The 21,255-nt window shown below is 44.0% G+C and overlaps 1 protein-coding gene across 6 annotated transcripts in view; it reads right to left on the bottom strand.

The window, feature by feature from the left end:
• ST3GAL3 (ST3 beta-galactoside alpha-2,3-sialyltransferase 3) overlaps positions 1-21,255 on the bottom strand; it is a 187,225-nt gene that overhangs the window by 53,438 nt on the left and 112,532 nt on the right. For 4 of the 6 annotated variants that reach the window (XM_074376638.1, XM_074376637.1, XM_074376641.1 and 1 more), the window contains one exon: positions 17,000-17,092. The exons of the other annotated variants lie outside the window; for them this stretch is intronic. In XM_074376638.1, the coding sequence (XP_074232739.1) occupies positions 17,000-17,092 (93 nt within the window). The remainder of the gene's footprint in view (positions 1-16,999; positions 17,093-21,255) is intronic. 6 annotated transcript variants of the gene reach the window in all.

The following is a 21,255-nucleotide window of genomic DNA, read 5'->3' on the forward strand; positions in this document are numbered from 1 at the left end:
AAAGGCATAAAAGATGATGGTTTGTGGGGCAGGGCCACCCACGGGTTAGGGCGCCAGCAGGTACCAGTTCCCTGTGCTGTGACGGCTGTCAGGGGGTCAGAAGAATTTTTTTTTTAACTGAATTACAAATTATCATAGCATCCTGTGTAGCTGGAGTTTTCAAAAGCCACACTTCCTGATATGTAGAGGCAGTCCTATATCAACAAATGCCAATCATCTGGGTCTGTATGCATTGTCTGCACAAGTCCTGACGGTTCCCAGATGAGACACATCACTGGAAGGTCTCGACAGGAGTTGAGGCCGTCAGGGTATGAGGCCAGAACAGCAACAACAATTACCAGCATGGCTGAGCACTCACTGCAGGCCACATACCTCATGGATTTCAGCTCCTGTCATCCTCAGAACTGTCCCTGACACAGGGACTGCTATCTCCATTTTGCAGATGAGGAAGCGAAGCTGGGCGTGGCCAAGGAACTTGTCCAGGGTCACCTAGCTAGCTAAGTGGCGAAGCTGGGATTCAAACCCAGGTTCATTTGACTCCAAAACCCAAGCTCTTTTCATTTGCTCAGATTGAGGAAGGGGAGCCCCCAGCCCCATTCAGTCTTTGCTAAGGGCATGCATGAGATGTTGTGAAACTGGATGGGTACTGGCTGGGCCCTGACCTCAGGGATCACTGACCTAGGGGCGAAGTCAGGTGGCACAGAACCTCCCTCCATTTCCCCTGACCAATTTCACCCCAGCAACAAAGCTCTCTACTTCCTGAAATCCAGGGAAATCCTCAGAAAAAGGCTGAAATATAACCAGTAATTAGGCCCAGTCACGGCCAGGGAAGGAAAATGGGCAACCTCCAGCAGGAGGGAGCATGGTGGCTGCAGCCACAGGCCCCTGGCCCTACCCTCTCTGCATCCTACTCCCGAGCCCTGCTTGAAAGGGCTCATAACTGGACAAGGACAAGACCTGCTGTTCACAGAGGCCGGCCCTGGGGATCCAGATGCTGGGCAGAGAGTGGCTGGTCTTTCCTTCCTTCAGCAGATGCTGCCCCAGGGAGTCTCTGGATGAGTACTGGGACAGAGACAGACAGAGCCAGGCTTACCTGGGAACCTGCACCCTATACACAGCTGTGGCTGTGCCAGCAGATCTCCCTGGCTAGCTGCAGCCCCTGAACCTTTTGTTTCCTCCCAATAATTGGAGTGGCAGCAAAGGAAGGCATCTCCATGAGGGTCAGTGACAGCTGGAGCCTGCTGGAGACAGGGCTGGGTCAAGGGCCCAAGTCTCCCGGACGAGCAGTCTTTCCCCACAGCCTCGAGCACTGGCTAACTCTGGCACTGCTCTTCCTGCTGCTTCAGGAAGACCAGCTACCAGAAGAACTGACCACACCACAGGCAGCTGCTGACCATATTTTAAAAAAAGGTCATTGCCTCTGAGGCCTCCCTTCCATCAACCACAGGGGCTCACAAGACCTAATCAAACCAGTGGTCATTCTCACTGCATCCTCCCTCAGGGGAAGGGGAGGAGTGGAGACAGGCCCGCTGTGGGGGAAGGGACCTGGTTGTCGGGGCACCTGTGCATGCAACAGCCTCTGAGCAAGAAGAGAAAGCACAGGTGTTTTGGCAGCGGCTTAGAGAGGGTGCAAAAGGCCCTAAGGGCAAGCACACAGCTGAGCCAAGTCCTGCCCTTAATCCCTGTTGCTGGTCCTGGGGGTGTGCAGGTTGGATGGCGGAGATGGGGAATGAGGTGGAGACAGCCCTTCACCCGGCCAGAACCTTGCTGATGACAGCCACCCGGGGACACATGGGAATAAGGTTAGCGGGGACAGCAGGCACAGAATCACCCCTAATCAGGCCCCACAGAGCCCAGGCCTCCTGCACCTGCCCTGCCCTACGTGGGGGTCTTGCTCCATTTGGGGGCTTCTTGGGACAAGCTCTACAGCTGGCCTCTGGCCCAGACACTCTTTCTTGAGGGGCTGAGCAGCAGAGTGCAAAATTTTTTTTTTTTTTTTTGCAACTATCTGTTTTCAAACTGCACACTCTCAAGTTGTTCTGTTGCAGGAAGCTTCCCCATCCTAAGCCCTGGGAACACAGGGAAGGAGGATGGGTCGTCCCAACACGAGAGGCACAGAGATGTCATAGAGCCAGCTGTCAACAGGCCTACCATTGTGATGCTGCCAGCAGTCAGGCTTGTGTCCCCACCATGGGGGGCTCCCAAGAGCAGAGACCATATGCCCAATCCTCTCCACATCACCCTGGACAATCCCGTCTGCCCTCCCAATGGATGATCTCCATTTTCCTTCCTCCATCTCAGACCTCTCTCCTGAGTGATTTGCTGAACTCAGGCTCCGTGGCTTCCCTCTGGCTACTTCACTTGCCTCAGCCCGGGCTCCATGCAAGGTGTGGGGGCAGAGAGTAGAGAGCTCGCATGACAAGAGGTGGGCATGGACTGGTGTCCTGCCTTTACTTGGGAGTGGGAGGCTTCAGCCCTGCTTCTCCCTTCCAGCTCTGGCCATTTGTTTGGGGAGGCAAGTCACCCAGTGATGCCCCCTACCTCCACTGCAGACAGAGCAGGGAGAGCCGGACCAAGGTCCTGAAACCACCAGCATCCTCTTCTCTGCAGAGCCTCTGCCTCTGCCCCGGGACTGGTGAGGGTGGAGCTCAAACTCGGGCCCTCCCTCTCGCTGAGTAGCCCGTGGCTGGGCCGGTCCTGGCCCGGAGCCTCGCACAGCTCGGGAGAAGGGCCAGGATCAGGTTCTGTGCTTTCACCAGCTCTTGCTCCCCATAGGCAGCAGAGCTTCCCACATGGGGATCTTGTACCTGAACCAAAAAAAGCAAAGCTGCTAATCTGACAAGATCAGTTTCCAAATACCACAGGAATGCAGCCTGCCAGCCGGCTCTCAGCAGGCGCTGAGCTTCTAAGCACATCGAGGGTTCCTCTGGCAGAGCCTGGAGCTGGGTCCGCAAGGGGACAAGCTGCTCCCTACTGGTGTGTCTGACTTTGCTTCTGAAGCTCCATCCTTCCCAGGATAGCCCAGGCATCACCTGCACCAGGAATGCCCCCAGTCAAACTCTCATCGCCCCTCCTCTGTGCCTCCACAGCCCTCTGTCCTGGCCTCTTCCAGAGCACACACACCCGCTATGTGTTTGTGTCCATGGGCTGCCTCCCTCAACCTTAAGGCTGGCAGGTACAGACTGAGAAAGGGAGGTTTGGAGAGGTTAAGCTGACCCAGTCCTGTTCACTTCCAAAGCCTGTACTCATCTCACCAGAATCCACACTTCTCAAACCACCTGTGAAGAAGGACCAGTTTGTTTTGCCTTTTAAATTTCAATTCTGTCACAGAGTGTGACCCTTTTATAAAGTTTAATAAAAATGAATCTCTAGAAGAATTAAAACACACATATATAAGCTCCATTTTTTAATTATTAGATTCAACTGACAAAAACTTACTCTAATTGCTATAGACTTTTTGGGGGGGGTAATTAGGTTTGTTTGTTTGTTTATTTATTTATTTATTTATAGAGGAGATACTGGGGATTGAACCCAGGACCTTGTGTATACTAAGCACACACTCTATCACTTGAGCTACACTCTCCCCTAGGCTATAGACATTTCTAAAACTTTATTCTCAAATCCTCAAAAATCTTGTTGCAGGCCAGTTCACATCACTTTTGATTCCATGACACATAACAGGCTCCCAACCAACTGCTGCCTGCTGGGACACTCTGCCGAGGTCTCTTGGTAGAGAGGTTAGAGAGAGGATGAGACACAGCCCCTCAGGTCCTGACCTGGGCAGGAGAAAAGACATGCTTCGATCATATCAGGAGCAGTGAGCAGACTGGGGCCCAGCACTTCATCTAGAGCAGGTGAACTTATAATCAGGAAAAACCCCACAGGTGGGTCTGCAACATCCACATATGCAAAGAAGTGTGGGTCCCTCGTCATCCAGGAAAGGAGATTTTTCCAAGAAAACACTATTCTGGCCATATGCTACAGACCCACCTATAATGGTTGGAAGACAGAGCTAAGAGGAAAGAGATGGGGAGTAGGGAGAGCGGAACGACAGGGTCCTAGGGGGCTGAGTTCCTGGAACCACTGGGGAAACAAGAAGGGTACGTTGAGACAAGAAGGGGAGTTAATTTAAAAGCAGATCTTGGATTGGTTCCCAGAGGAGGTCAGAACATTTCTCACATAGGAACACAAGAAAAACACTGATGACAGAGAAACCATCAGGACACAAATGGTAATTCCTCCAGCTTCAAGCTGGAGTCCAAGTCAAAGAGAGGCATGTGGTCTGTCTAGCCCAGGCAAAGCTGTCAGCCCTTGGACACTCTGCAGAGAAGCTTTAGTTACTGAGCACTCCACTCTTCCCAGAAAGGCCCAGCACTCAAGGATTCATTGCACTGAAATACTTAAATATTGAAAATACTCAAAACATTCTCAGTCGAAAGGCATCTGTAATCCCCTACAGGCTCACAGTTCAGAGCCATGACTCAGGACATAAGGTGGGGCTGGTGGGTCTGACTCCTGATTCTGTGCTATTGCAACCTTGGTAAGTTACAGCTTTTTTGTTTGTAAAATGGGCATAACAACACTTACTCCCCAGGGCTATTGTAAGGCTAAATGAGGTAGTGAATATACAGTGTTTAGCACAGTTGCTGGCACACAGCAATGGCTCTGCAAAGCTGTGACATTTTATACACATGGGCTGCATCTGCCAACAGAGTGTAAGCTATTGAGGGGAGAGATTTTACGTATCTTATACGATGCTGAAGCTTCTAGCACCTAGAAAAGTGTCTGGTGCATAGAAGCTGCTCAATAAAGATGTGCTGAATGAATGACATGGTAGCTCTTACCATTAGATCTACTATAGAACAGCAGGGTCATTGTGGCAGCTTCTTGAGGAATGAAGGCAACCTGAGTGTGATTAAACAGTGATATGAAGGAGTCAGTAAAGAGAATGAAGATGCAGGTTCCTGGATGTTCGGGTCCAAGATCCAGGAAAGACTGGAGAATCAGAACACAGGGGAAGGGACTACTTCTCAATAAATGGTAGAAGTGTCAGGACTCAACGATTCACTGGATATTTGGTTGAGAAAGGAAGGAGAAAGAGTAACTCCCAGACTTCTGGCTCAGATGACAGAGTGGACAGTGGTGTCATTCACCAAAATAGGCAATGTGGACTGACTAGATTAGTGGAAATTTGGTGAGCTGGATACATTGAGTTTGAGATACTCAAGAGTCATCCAAGTGGAACTGTCCAGCAGGGAGTTGGATATGTGGGTCTAGAAATCCAGAGAGAGTGGGGCTCCAAAAAGATCTGAGAGTATTTGTTAGCTGGAGTGAGGGGAGGGGAGGAGAAGGAAGGGAAGGGGAGGAGAGGGGAGGGGAGAAGAGGGAAGGGGAGGTGAGGGGAGGGGAGGGGAGAGGAGGAGAAGAGAGGGCCACAACTGAACCCTGGCAGAAAGCAACATTTTTTTTCTAACATCAGCATTTAAGGTTGGGTACAGGAAAAAGACTGCTTATAAAAGAGACTGAGAAGGAATAATAGAGAAATAGGAGGAGAACTGGAAGGGAATTTAGACAAAGAATCGAGAAGCGAGAGTTTCAAAATGTTCAGAATGGAGGAAGAGATCAATAGTGCCCAATGCTTCTGAGAGGTAAAAAAAGAGGTCTACCCATTGGGTTTATCAGTTGGTCCTTTTGGGTGATGTGGACAAGAGCATTTCAGAGATGGGAGGGGCAGGGGTGGAAGCTAAACGGCAGAGATCAGGGGATGTGAGGAAGCATAGAGCAATGAGTCTTCTGCATACCCCTGGGTGGGGGGACACTTGGCCTGCCCTCAATCTAGAAGGACAGTGATTCTGTGGAAGTGGGCGGTGCTCTATTCTCCTCTGTAACTTATGGTACCGCGACAAAGTTTTACATGGATGCCGCTCAATCTTACCATTCCTCCCCACTGTTGTAGTGCTAGAAGTCCCAGGATCCTTCTCTGGAAGGGCAGAGAGGGAGGGGCTTTGGGATGCGGGGATACCAGATACCCAGCTACCCTGGCCAGGAGCCCATAAGCTTTCAAATTCCCCAGGGCAGTGCAATAGACCTCCTGCACCTTCTCACACAAGGGTCCCAAAACAGTCAGCTGGGACTCTGTCAATACTCCAGACTTCCTGTCTCTGAGAGCTCAGCAAGGTTTCAAAGGCCACCCTTGCACTCTGGGGAACTCGGCCAGCTTGGACCATGGCAATGATTCCTTAGCCGTATGAGAATCAGACACACATGGTCACAGATACACACCATGCACCCTGGCCTTCCCAAAGCAAAGCGTGTCTTAAGAGAAGTGAGGTTTTCCTCTGTTAGAGCTGGGCAAGAGGGTAATTCTTACACCAGTACCTCATGAGCCGCCACCAGGCATCTGGTGGACCTCTGGACTCTAGCCACTAGCCACCCTGTCCATGAAACAGTATCTGTGAGAGGAAGTAGAATGCAGTAGTTAAGCATGTGGGCTCTGCGCTCAGAGTGCTTGGGTTCAAAACTGGGCTTCATCACTTTCTGTCTGTGTGACCTCAGGCAAATTGCTTGACTTCTCTATGCCTCGATTTCCTCATAGTTAAAACTGTATTAATAACAATCCTAGTTCATATGATCTTTAGGAGGACTAAAACAAACAAACAAACAAAAAAAAAAAAAAAAAAAAGGAAAAGGTCTGAGCAGAAGCCCTGATACATCAGTATCGATACATCAGCAGTTGTTAGCCATCCCTGTCACTGCTGTTCTTGCTCTGCAGCATGGGCACAGCCTGGATCGGGTTCTGCGTTCTGCTGAAACTGTGTGCCACAGGCTTAGCATCATGACACCATGCTTGCTCCCAGTGGTGAGTGGCTCCACTGGTCCCATCCAAGCGACATGACACCCAGTCGTTCACCAAATTGCAAAACGCCATCCAAACGTATGTACCGAAGTATTTTGCCAGGAGAATGGAGAACGTCAATTAAGTCTTCATAAGTTATATCGTTTTCTTTAAAACTACTTTTAAATGTTTTATCATGACCTATTCTGGGATCTTTACTTCTTCCCGAAAAAAACTTACCTGATTTAATGAAAATCATTGAGAAAACAGAATTCACTTAGTGTCTAACATTAAATTTTGCTGGAATGATCTAACATGTATAGCCCCAGATACCTCATCTCATTTCATTCTCTTGACTAATGAATTAGTCTCTAAAATTCTAAAAACTAGTGCTTAGACATTTCCAAGATCACATACAGCCTGTTAAGTGAGAAAGCTGTGAGAACTTTCTGTCTTCAAATCTCATCTCTTTCGAATCTATCATGTATTTGTACATGTCAAAATAATTATTGTTTCTTCAGTAACTCTCTCCACTGAAAGAGTGTTTTACCAACATACTTCACACCCTCAGATTGTCAGTCTCCCAAGGGCAGAAATTAATATCTATTCATAAAGTAAGTACTAAGTGCCTCCTAAGTGCTAAAGGCTCTGCTAAGTGCTGGCGGCCATGAACAAGACCCTGCCTCTGTGCTAAGTACACAGCTTACTATGGGAGAAGAGATACTAATGCATAACTAGAACTCCGACAACAGAGCTACGTGTGCGGCGCTGCGGTGGTACAGGTTGAGGAACGGGAAACTGGATGTGTGCAGAGGGGCTGAGGTTAGGGAAGACTTTCCATTCCATGAGACCAATAGATACAAAAGCCTAATCCAATGTGTAGAGCAGAGAAGATGTTCAATAAATTTGAGTTCCTTCGGACCTCATGCCCCCTCCTCCCTGTCTCTCCCATTAGAGGAGGATGTACCGGGCAGGCAAGTCTTGAGGAAGGAAGGAGGATTTCCCAGCAGACAGCACAAAGGTGTGTGAGGGAACAGGCTGGCTTCCCAGAGGAGCAGGACTCTGCAGCCTGCTCCCCAGACTGGGCCCAAGTATGGGAGTCAGTGGCTGGGCGGGCTCAGGAGGAGTGAGGCTTAGGGACAGAGTGAGAATATGCTTCACATGACACTTGGTAATTAAAAAAAAAGAGAGAAAGATTAAATAGTTTGTTTTTATCAGACTGTGTCAAAACTAATACGTCAGAAGAGCTACATTAAGATCTTTAGTGTCAAAATATTGTTGCATTAAAAATCAAAATCCTGAATGTACTTAGAACTTTTTGGTCAAAATATCAAGAAACAGTAGCTACCCACAGGGAGAAAAATTAAACAAACCTAGATCCCAGCACCAGGGATCGTGCCTAACACCAGCAGCAAAACAAAACAATAATAAAAAACCTGGATGGATTAATAATTTAAATATAAATAACAAAGCTATAAAAGTAGTGGGAAAAAAAAACAACAGAGGAAAGCACCGCTATAAACTACTATGTGCAGATGTGAATTCAAAAACTGCTACAGACGGCAATTTGCCAATAACTTTCAAAATTACAAATGCACATAAATTTTGACCCAGAAGTATCACTTTATTCTAGATAATCTCACATGTGGGAAATGCTGTATAAAAAAGGGTTATTCTGAAAGGCTGAAGTAGTATCTGCAGTAGTGAGAAATGACGATTGCCTAATTGTCCATGAATAGGGAACGGACGCACTAGGCTGTAGCTCAGTTCACGGAATGCTATGTAAAGAAGGGACTTCTGCTTCCAGCCACGATGGAATAACAGGGATGGGACCTTAAACAACTAGAAAACAAATCAAAATAGATGAGATAAGTTTTCGGACCAGTGCAGGGATGGGGAACCAAACAGAGCCCAGTGGTCTTTCTGAGTGAGAAGAGAGATCAATGTTTAGAGAGGCCAAGGAGACTAGAATTTGTGGAGAGGACTAGCATAGAGGACAGAGCTGCTCAGAAAGCCCTGGAGATCTGCAAAGGGGTCCCCTCAGATCTTGGGCCAAGTACTGATCTGCACATACAAGGAGAGGAAACTCTGAGGCTCAGAAAGACCATCAGGAAGCAGTAGATCAAACAATTCCTCATGTTCACACAGGCCTGGGAGTTGTTTGTATTCGTGAAACCATTGTGGCAACAACTCAGCCACAGTGGAAATGCCTCAAAATACACAAGGCATTGGGTTGAGTTCTCAGATGGGTACTGCGTTAGTAATGGGGATAAACTAGTCCAAGACAAAGGGCTGTTCAAGACCTGTACTAACCATGCTAAAAGCAAGTCTCAAAGGAATACAACTGATTCCAAGTAACTTAACCACAGGCCCAGCAAAACTAGCGCTATTTAAAGGAATGCAACAAGGTCTAGCACAGAAAAATGTAAATTCTGCATTGTCTGGAATCTAATTTAAAAATTACCAGGCAGGCATATGAAGAATCAGAAAGATATAGTCCATGACCAGGAGAAAAATCAATCAATAGAAACCATCCCAGAAATGACAGAGATGATGAGATTACCAGACAAGGATGTTAAAGGATATTATAAATATGTTCCAAGTATTCAAGAAGGTAAACACATGAACATAATAAAGAATGAAATGGAAGATATACAAAGACCTAAATGAAACTTCAGCGAATAAAAACACAACACACACAAAAAAAACCACAATACAAAATCTGTTTACAAACCGAAAACAGACTCACAGACATAGAAAACAAACTATGGTTACCAAAGAGGAAAGGGTGGGGAGGGATAAATTAGGGGTTGGGGATTATAGACATACGTTACTATATATAAAATAGATAAACAACAAGGGCCTACTGTATAGCACAGGGAACTATATTCAATTTCTTATAATAACATAATGAAAAAGAATCTGAAAAGAAAAATACATATATGTATGTATGTGTATGTATATGTATAACTGAATCATTTTGCTGTATACCTGAAACTAACATTGTAAATCCACTACACTTCAATAAAAAATATTTAAAAACCCACAATATCTGAAATGAAAATATACCATATGGGATTAACAGCTGATTAGATACCACAAAAGAAGTATCAGTGGACATGAAAACACAGCAATATCAACTATCCAAAATGAAGCCTAAAGAGAAATAAGATAGGGGAAAAAACACTAAACAAGCCAGAGCATCAAACAAACCAATGGGACCAATGGCTTAACATACATGTAACTGAAATCCTGGGAAGGGAGGTGGGCAGAAACATATTTGAAAAAATAAGGGCAAAAAATAAAATTTAATTTAAAAATAAACTATAAACCCATAGATCCAATTAGCTAAATAAACCCAAGCCAAGAATAATATAAAGAAAACCACAACAAAGTGCATCATATCAAATTGCTGAAAATCAGTGATAAGGAGAAAAATCTCAAAAAATAAAAAAAAGATTAAACTGACAGAAGACTTTTGTTAGAAACTATACAAGCCAAAAGAAAATGAAGTTATATCTTTAAAGTACTGTATGTGTAAAATTGTCAACCTAAAATTGTACACCCAGCCAAAACCTACCAATCAAACAAATAAACTAACTTACAAGACTGAAGGTAAAATAAAGGCAACCCAAAGCTGAAAGACTTAACGCCATCAGATTGTCCTCATAAGAAATGTTAAAAGAAGTTTTTCAGGTGGAAGAACCTGAAAGAATACCATATAGAAATACATAAAGAAATAAAGACCAACAGTAAAACTAAGTTTGTGGGTAACTATAAAAGACTTTTCATACTAATTTAAAAAATTTAAATTATGGTAAAATATACATAACATAAAATTTACCATCTTAAACATTTTTAAGGGTAAAATTCAGTAAAATACTTTCACATTATGCAACCAATCTCCAGAACTCTTCTCATCTCGCAAAACTGAAACTGTATCTATTAAATATCCATCAAACAGCAAATTCTCATTTCCCCCTGTCCCCAGCCTCTGGCAACCACGATTCTATCTTCTATCTCTGTGAATTTGACTCCTCCAGTTACCTTACATAAGTGGACTAAGACAGTATTGTCTTTCTATGACTAGCTTATTTCACTTAGCATAATGTCCTCAAGGTTCATCCACACAGTAGCATGTGTCAGAATTTCCCCTCTTTTTAAGGGTGAATAATATTCCGTTGTATGTATATACCACATTTTATCTTTTCATCTGTTGATGGACATCTGGGTTGCTTTAGCTATTGTGAATAATGCTGCTATGAACATGAGTGTGCAAATATCTCTTTGAGAACCTGCTTTCATTTCTTTGTGGTATATACCCCGAAGTGGAATTGCTGGGTCATATAGTAATTCTATTTTCAGTTTTTTGAGGAACCACCATACTGTTTTCCATTGTGGCTGCACCACTTTACATTGCCACCAACAGGGTACAAGGGTTCCAATTTCTCAACATCCTTGTCTACACTTGCTATTTTCTGCTTTTTTTTTTATAACAGCCACTCGAATGAGTGTGAGATAGTATCTCACGATGGCTTTGATTTGCATTTCCCTAATGACTAATGATGTTGAGCATCTTTTCATGTGTTTGTTGGCCCTTTGTATACTTTCTTTGCAGAAATGTCTATATGAGTCCTTTGTCTATTTCTGCTGCTGTTGTTGCTGGTATTGTTGAGTTGTAAAAGTTCTTTAATGATTCTGGATATTAACCTCATATCAGATATATGATTTGCAAATATCTTCTGCCATTTCATGGCTGCCTTTTCCTGCTCTTTTTAATTCAGTTTAAATGATTAACTGTTTAAAACAAAAATAAATAAGAACAATGCTGTGTGGGCTTATAATATATATAAATATGAAATGTATGACAAAAACAGCACAAAAGGCAGGAGGGGAAACGGAAGTACAGTGTTCTAAGGTTCATGAGCTCTAAGTGAAGTGCTATAATATTGTGTGAAAACAGATTATAAATTAAAGATGTTGAATGTATGTATTATATGTATGACTGAAACATTATGTTGTACACCAGAAATTGACACAACACTGTAAACTGATTATACATCAATAAAAAAGAAAAAGGAAAAAATATATACATATATTATATAAACTTTATAAAAATCATGAAAAAACAAAACAAAGAGGTAAGCCAATAGTAAAGGTAAAATAAAATTGTAAAACACACTCAATTAATCCAAAAGGAGGCAGGAAAATAAAGGGGAGAAAAAAAGAACCAAGCAGAAAACTAACAGTGAGGTGGTAGATTTAAACCCAACCACATTGATGATTACATCAAACATAAATGGTATAAACACTGCATTAAAAGGCAGGCATTGTCAGATTGGATAAAACAGCAAGATTCAATTATGTGCCATCTACAAGAAACCCACTCTAATTATAAGGAAATAGGTTAAATGTAAAAGGAAGGACTGCTGCCCATCCTACCTCTAAAATCCAACTTCTCTGATACTCAAGGGTATAACACACATACGCCTTCCTCACCAAAAAAGTAAAAGGACAGAAAAACATGTACATGATGAAGCTAATTTTTAAAAAGCTGGAGTGGTTACACTAGTATCCTACAAAGAAGATTTATTACCAGCGCAAAAGAGACATTTCAGAACAATGAAGGGATCTATTCAGCAAAGGGATAGAATGATTCTAAATGTATATGCACTAAATGGCAGAGTTTCAAAATATATTGAAGCAAAAACTGATAAATGGAGACTTCAACATCCCTCTCTCAGTAATTGACAGAAGATCAGTAAGGATACAGAACTGACAAATACTATCAACCAGCCTAATCTAATTACCATTTATAGAATACCCAATAACAGCAGAATATTTCCTAAGTACACAAGAATATTCACCAAGCTAGACCATATTTTATCCCATAACTCAGGTCTCAATAAATTTAAAAGTATTAAAATCATACAAAGTATACTGTCTGATCACAACAAAAATAAGCCAAAAATCTTTAACATATCTAGAACATCCTCAAATGTTTGGAAATTAAGCAAAAAAACTTCAAAAGAATCTAGAGAGAAACTAAATGTTTATGTTAGAAAGGAATTAAATCAATCGTCTAAACTTCTACCCTAAGAAATAATCAAACAAACAAAAAAGAATTAAGCCTCAAGTAAGTGGAAGGAAATAATAAAGGTAAAAGCAGAAATCAACACTATATTGAAAAAAATACCAATGGAGAAAAATCAGTGAAACCAAAAGTAAGTTCTTTGGAAAGATCAATAAAAATAATAAACTTCTAAGTAGGCAGATTAGGAAGAAAAGAGAAAAATAGAAATTACCAATATTAAGCATGAAAGAGAAGACCTATCTGGAGATCCTAGCCATTAAAAGAGTTACATTTTATAAACAATTTTATGCCAATAAATTTAACAACAACTAGATGAAATGGTCAAATTTCTTGAAAGACAATCTATCAAAGAGGAAATAGGAAAGTCTGAATAGAAATAAGAAAGCCTCAGACCTATTAAAGAAGTTAAATTCTTAGTAAAAAAGCTTTTCATAAAGAAAACTGCAGGCCTAGATGTCTTTGTTGGTGAATTCTATCAAACATTTAAGGAAAACTATTATCAATTCTACACAAAACTTTCAGAAAACTGCATACTAAAGATATTACAAGAAAAGGAAAGTATAGAACAATATCTTTCATGAACAGAAAAATAAAAATCCTTAACAAAACAATAGCAAATTGAATCCAGCAATATATGAAAATAATACATCAGGACAAAATGAAGTTTAGCCAAGAAATGAAAGATTGGCTTAACATCCGAAGTCAATCAATGAAAAAATCAATCAATGTGATCAATCGTATTAAAAGACAAAAAAAGAAAAGCCATATGGTTATCTCAAACAATGCAGAAAAAGTATTTGACAAAGTTCAACATCTATTAATGATTAAAAACTTTCAACAAGCCAGGAATAGAAGAGAATTTCCTCTACCTGAGAAAGGTATCTATGAAACCCTTAGAACTAACACCATAATGGTAAAAGACTAAGGCAAGTATGCTCACTCTCACCTTGCCAATTCAGGGAGGCAGGAAAAAGGAATAACAGGCATCCAGATTGGAAAGGAAGAAACAAAACTGTCTGTTGACAGAGGACGTGATTATCTGTGTGTGCATGATACTGGTGCAAGTATAGACATAGAGATCAGCAGAATAGGACAAGGAATCCAGCAACAGAAGCACACATGTATATTAACTGATTTTCAGCCAATATGCCATGGTAGTTCCTTGGAGAAAGGATAGTCTTTAACAAATGGTTCTGAAACAACTGAACATCCATTTGCCAAAAAATGAATCTCAACCCTTACCTTTTTCTATATACAAAAACTAACTGGAAATGGGTCATAGACCTAAACGTAAGAACTAAACCTATAAAAATTCTAGAAGGAAATAGGAAAAAACCTTTTGACTTTGGATCAGGGGAAAATTTTCTTAGATAAAACATGAAAAGTGAAATCCATAAAAGAAAAAATTGATAAAATGGACATGATCAAGATTAAAAACTTCTTCTCTGTGAAAGACTTCATCAAGGGACTGAAAAGACAAGCTACAGACTGGAGGAAAATATTTGCATATCACCTATCTGAGAAGGGACTTCTAACCAGAATATTTACAAAAGTCTTCTTACAATTCAATGAGGAGACAACCAACCAACTGAAAAAAGACAACAGATCTGGACATTTCCCCAAAGATAAAAGAAAAGCAAACAAGTACATGAAAATGGTACTCAACATCATTGGTCATTAGTAAAACAACAAATTAAAATCACAGTGAGATATCACTCTAGGCCTACTAGAACAGCTAAAATTAAAAAGACTGAAGCCAGGGATGCAGAACAACTAGAATTCTCATACTTTGCTGGCAGGAAAGTAAAACAGTATAGTCACTTGGGGAAACAAACTTGGCAAATTCCTAGAAAGCGAAGCATACATCCTGTACACAAATGTCTATATTGGCTTCATTTATGAGAGCTGAAAACTGGAATTAACCCAAATGTCTTTTGATTGTTGAATAGATAAACAACATACAATGTAACACCCAAACAATGGAATACTATTCAGCAATTAAAAAGGAACAAGCAACTGCTACACACATGTATTAATCTCAAATGCATAATACTAAACAAAAGAGGCAGACTCAAAAGGCTCCTATATGATCCATTTATGTGACATTCTGATAATATAGAAGGACAGTGGTTGTCAGGGCCTGGTCAAATTTCTTGAAAGACAATCTTTCAAGAAAGATTCAAGAAAGGTCAAGGGAAGGATTAACTGCAAAGGAGCACGAGGGAACTTTTGGAGGTTAATGATGGAAATGTTCTATTGATGTGGTGGTTGTACAAAGATATTACCAAAACTCACACAACTATACTAATAAGTAAATTTTACTGTATGTAAATTAAACCACAACAAATCTTATTTTAATAAAACTGTGATACCTCCATACAATTACATATTATGCAATCATTTAAAATTTACGATGAGGGGGTGGAAAGGGATAAATTGGGATTTTGAGATCTGCAGATACTAACTACTATATATAAAATAGATAAACAACAAGTTTATATTGGACAGCACAGGGAACTATACTCACTATTTTGTAGTAATCTACAATGAAAAAATATGAAAAGGAATATACGTATGTATATGTATGAGTGAAGCATTATGCTGTACACCAGAAATTGACACATTGTAAACTGACTATGCTTCAATAAAAAAAAGACTATGTTCTGTCTCTTAAAATATACAGTGGATCCATATATGCTGGTAATAGGATAATCTCTAAGATCTATTGTTAGGAGTGAAAAGTAAGATACAGAACAATAAATACAGCATGTTCCCGTTTACGGCAATATTGGCTGTCTCTGGGGTCTGGAGTGGGAGTATATACCCTTTTGTCCTATTTGAGGCTTTTTTATTCCACATGCTTGTATTACTTTCAATTAGAAAATCTGTATACAGGTCAAGGAAAAGTCACAGGTGTCTGGTCCAGGGGACCGAGCCATGTAGATCTGAGAGAATCTGTGTAAGAATACGGAACATAGTGCCAGACACTTAAGAGGTACTCAGTAAATAGCTGGGGGAAGCAAAACATTTGGAATCAAGTCAGAAGACAGACCCTGGACAAAGAGATCGCTATCTGAACACCAGATCTTTGGCCAGCAGAGCCCCTGTTTTCTACAAGGAGCTAAGCTTAGATTGCTCACATTAGAAAAAGAAAAGGAGCATAAAATCCAAACATCCCGGATTTGCTTCTGGGCAAGCTGTTTCTCGGCATTCCTTTGCAAGCACATTGTGTGCCCCAACTCCAGCCTTCTAAGGGATGGGGTGCACACACTTGCCCCGGTGAACAGAGCCCACCCCAAGAGGCTGCCCCTAGGGCTCCTCTGGTGGTCCAAGTACTATGTCCTGATTCCTGGAGGTCCAGAGCAGCCTCTCCTACATCCCCTCCAAGTCAGATACTCCTGTAACTTTCTGAAGGAACAAAAACAAGCCCAATAGTCTCACTGCACTCGGACTGTAGACAAGATGATCTCAGCCTGTCAGGCCCTTTTCCACACCAAGGCTTCAGAAAAGAAAGGCTGAAAGGAAAAGGCAGATAAGCAAGCAAGGCCCCTGAGTGGAATTTGGTAAAAGGAACTCCTGGGGTTTGGCACAGCTTCTTTCAGCAAGCCTGACATCAAGGAAATCAGGAACTCAGAAACTCCTTTGTATTTCCTGCTTTATTTGGCTATGCCTTCCCAAAGCCAGGTTGTTGGTCCCAGCTTCCAAAAAAGACCACGAGCTTCTGTGCTGTGCAGCGTTGTCTGGCTGCTTCTGGACACCTGGCTTCCAAGGGGCAACAATGGAATTTTCACCCCCTCCCGCCCCTCCACAGAAAAAGCTGTGATGGCAAGTACCAGCTCCAAGTGACAGGACAGGGGCAAGGGGTAGCAAGGGCCCAGGGTGGGGCTGGGGTAGGAACCAACTGAAAGCAAGGTCCTTCCCAGGCACCCACAGACTCAAGGACACAGGAGGGAAGGCACCCCAGAATCTCATCTTCTCAGGAGCACAGCACTGGCCACAAGGGGCAGGGTGTCTGGTCCTGGGCCATGGACCGGGCTGTCTAGGTGGTGGGAAGAAACAGGAGCACTTACCTGGGGAAGATGGCAGTCATCAAAGCCGAAGCATAGCCAGGCTTGCAAGTCCCCTCGGAAAAGTTTGCGTACTTGGTGGCTAAGTCAGCAGGCCTGCGGGAAGAGAAGGAGGGTCACAGCTCACCAGGTCCTGGGCAGTGGGGCACCAGCTCGTGAAGAGCCGGCTGTAGGTGTTTAAACCTTGAATACAGCTTCATTCCCTCCAATCAGCACTTCAGCCCCTTCCCCACACCAAGGGGGGGGGGGGACCAAGAAACCCAAAAGGAATAGGTAGATAAATACACAAGGCCTCTCAGTAGAATTTGGTAAAAGGAAGCCAGTGGGTTTCGCATAGATCCTCGGCAGTAAGCCTGATCCTGAGGAAATCAGGAACTCCATCCAGGCTCCCAGAATGGGAGAGTGAGGCCTGGAGACCTAAGGAGAGAGCTGCTCAGGCTGTGATAAAGTCACAGGCACTGCCCTTTCAACCTTCCTGCCTTGTCCTACATGTCCAGCCTCATCTGCCTCTGTTCTCCCCAGACAAGCTATGAGCCAGTCAGCGGGAGCCACTTGCAGGGCCCTCATGCAGGTCACATGTATGTTGGGGCTATTACTGTAGCCCTCAGATGTTTAGCTGAGGATGCTTTCCTGCTCTCCTGTTCTCTCTGCCTGGCATGTTCTTCCATGTCCCTCTCCACCTGCCTAGGGCTCCTAGTCCTTCTCTACTCAGCTCAGATGCCAGCTTCCCTGGGAGTAATTCCCTGACCCCCGGACTGGGCCAAGTGCGTCCACTTTGCTCATCGTCTGCCCCCCTGCCACCCACACTACGTGCTGACCCCCATCAGTACTTGCCACACTGAACTACAATTGGTGGTGGTGTGTTTCCCTCATTGTACTGTACATTCCCGGGGTCAGGATCAGATTTAACCCTGCAACCCCAGTTCCTTGCACAGAGATGGGCACACAGAAGACCCCGGTGATTTTCTAAAGGAACAAAATGGCCCTGACAGCCTCACTGCACTTGGACTGGAAACAAGGCAATCTCAGGAGGCCACAAGTCAGGGGGAGCTATTTTTTCAGGAGACTTGTATGTTCTAGCCTTGGCTTTGTTGCTGTGTGACTGTAGTCACGTCACCTTGCATTTCTGGGCTTCGATGTCCTTATGTGTTCAATGTGGGGCTGGGGTCACTGCCCTGCCACCAAAAACTCTGCCTAATACAGTCTAGAGAAAACCACAGCCGAAGAACAGGACACATTCAGTGATGGCTGGGGCACCTGAGGGAGCCCTGGCTGGTTGCCAGTTCCCAGTCCCGACCTCCCCCCACCCCTTGGGCCAGCTGCCAGCACTCTAAAGCCCAGCTGCTCTGCTGCGCTGGGGCCCTGTGGCAAGTCTTCCCTCCAGGCTGCCTTCTGCAGGGGCTAGGGGGGCAGGTACGGTGGGGGGTGGGGGAGGGGGGCAGCTGGCACCTATACTGGACGGCCAGGAACCATGACGCCACTGCCTGTCCTGTGTCACATGTGACTCATTCTTGTGCCCTGTGGGCCCAGCCCAGGGCCTTACACAGTCATTGCTTGTTGAATTTAGACAAAATTCATCTGTATCCATGGGCAATTTCTTCTAGAAATCTACTTTTTTTTAGCCTTCCCTACCAGTGAAATTTAAAGCCTGAAATGGAAATACAAATGCTGAGTGACAAGACAGAGTGTGGGGGTGGGGGCAGGAACCTCTATTTGGTAGGCAAAAGAAAGTCAACGCTTTAATAAGAGCATGTGCATAACAATATTTCCTTATGTAAGCAACTATATTTCAGAAATGAAATATAAACTTCAGTGCAATTACTGAAGCTGCCTGAAGCTTCTGGACTAGGCACAGCAATTTTAAAACATTATACATTTTTTAAGTCACTCCTCTCAACAGCCACATGCATAGGTGCTATTAATGATTAATTCACACGTGAGCTCAAAAAGATGAAGAGACTTAGCCAAGATGACAGTTAGGAGGTGGTAGATACTATTTGAACTGATTACTCTGTAACAGCAGTGCAGGAGCTCTTCCGGCACCACCACTGGTGTGGGTCACAGTCAGCGCCACCACAGAGGGAAGCACCGAGTCCAGGGATAGCACGAGTGGTCGGTGCTGCTGCAGATGGGGCAGACACGAGAGTCAAGGAGCCCCGCACAGGCTCACACGGGCACCTCTGGCCGGCGTGGCCCACTGCTGTCTGTGACAGTGTACCCTAATAAACTATTCTTACACTTGACCTCTGGTTTCAGGTAGATACTGCAATTAAGAGGTTTAGGAGTTTCCTGGTCAAGATGGCACTGGAAGAGGATCCTGATCTTACCTCCTCCCACAAACACCTGATCTTACCTCCTCCCACAAACACACCGAGTCTACAGCTACATGGAACAACCCTTTGAAAAAACTTAAAGACGGGCTGAGCCACTCCCAGCAACCCCGAACGAGAGGAAGTCCGCGTCAAAGCCATTCCCAGGTATCTCCGAGACAGGAGTTTATACACTCATTTGGAGCCCCGTTGTGGGGACTGCTGCCCAGGGGACACCTCGAGATCAACTGGCCACGCTGCCCACCAGGGCATAAGCTTGAAGTCCCACAGGACTATACATACTTGTACACTTTAAAAGCTGCTGTCTGAAGGTCTGGCTTCTCAATCACTTGCCACAATATAGTACATCAGAAAACTCTAAATAAGAAAAATAATCTTCCACCATCTCACCAGCAATCCTTGACTTTTTCATTTTATGCTACCCTCCAATCCTTGTCCACGTTCATTTTCAGAATCTATATTGAGTTTTATCTTCTAGAATGGTGATTTTAAAATACAATATTTGTTTTTTTAAAAAAGATCTCTCTTAAAGAGCTATGCCTAAAGCTCCACCAAACACAGCATTAGTTTCTAACATGTACATCATGAATAAATTTACGAATATCATAAAAAAAATAGAAGAAGAATCAGCCATGCACAGCTCTCGGGGAGCATGAATACCAGCAGTGAGACATCATGAGCCTGTCATATTCTCGTCTCTCAGTCTCCCACCTTCTGCCTGCCTTGCTCTGTGGGTCCCTATGGGCTTTCTGAATTCCATAAGTTTCACAAAGAGAAGGAAAGATGGGTGGCGGTTGCCCCTTTAGCACAGAGCACTGCAGAAAGGCCTGTACAACTACAGACAAAGCTTCGGGCACATCTTTCCCCTCTCTCCTGCACACCATCAACTTCCGGCAAGGTGCTTCAAGAATCAGGGCTATGGAAGAGTCCGAGCCATGATGAGAAGAGGGTGCCCAGGTAAACTGGAGCACAGGGAGACCAGAACCCAGCAGGACAGGCTCCTCCCAGGGCAGTGCAGGGTCGCTAGATATCGAGGATGAGCAGGTCTAAATCAACCCCCCATTGAGAAAGCAACAGTAACTTCTAAAACACATAGCCCTGGGTAGAGTGGGCCACGTCAAGTCATTACCAAATTAAAATGCCTCAGAAATGGCCTCCTGACCATCCCAGCGAGAGAAGAATAGTGGGAGTGTTGGGGATTCTGAGTCATACAGCAGGCGGGGACCTCTAGGGCAGTTAGCGGTCAAAACCACCAAGATTAACAGTCGCCAACTCCCTCGGGCCAGAATAGTTAGTTTCTCTAAGGCGCTCACACTCCAAATGCCAGGAGGCCCCCCTAGATGTCTGATCAAATCATGCAGCCCTTGTTCTTCTCATACTCTGCAGCTGGCCTTTCCTTTGGGGGGATTTAGCATTTCAACCAGTAAGAGCACCCATTGTCCTGCAAACGTGACTACCAAGCGCCTGGGGTGAAGAGTGTAAACCACTGCACTCTCAAGAGGAAATCCAGATGGAGAGGCTGGAACCTAAAAGAAGGAACCAGACTTCCACTCCTCTGCTTCACTCGGATGCACTGAGCTTAAGGGATCAGGCCAAACGATGGGTCGTAAATGGGAAGGATGTAGGACCCGGAATCAGAAACTTTTACAAAAGACACTGCAAGCTGTGTGACCTGGGGCAAGTGGTGGACAACCTGATTCTCTGCTTCCTCGTCTGCAAGTGGGAACCTCTCAGTTCCCAGGGATGGTGGAGAATGTGGTGAGAAAGCACGCTTGGAGGGGCTGGCTGTCCTCTAGAGCACCACACAGATATGACATGAAAGGTGAGGTGGCACGGGCAGGTCCTGGAGGTTTCCAACACCTGGCTCAAGTGTGGATTCTGTCACACATCCTCACTGAACAATTTCCAGTGGGACAGTGCCCTGATCAC

This window comes from Camelus bactrianus, chromosome 13, assembly GCF_048773025.1.
Source record: "Camelus bactrianus isolate YW-2024 breed Bactrian camel chromosome 13, ASM4877302v1, whole genome shotgun sequence".
Taxonomy (NCBI): Eukaryota; Metazoa; Chordata; class Mammalia; order Artiodactyla; family Camelidae; genus Camelus; species Camelus bactrianus.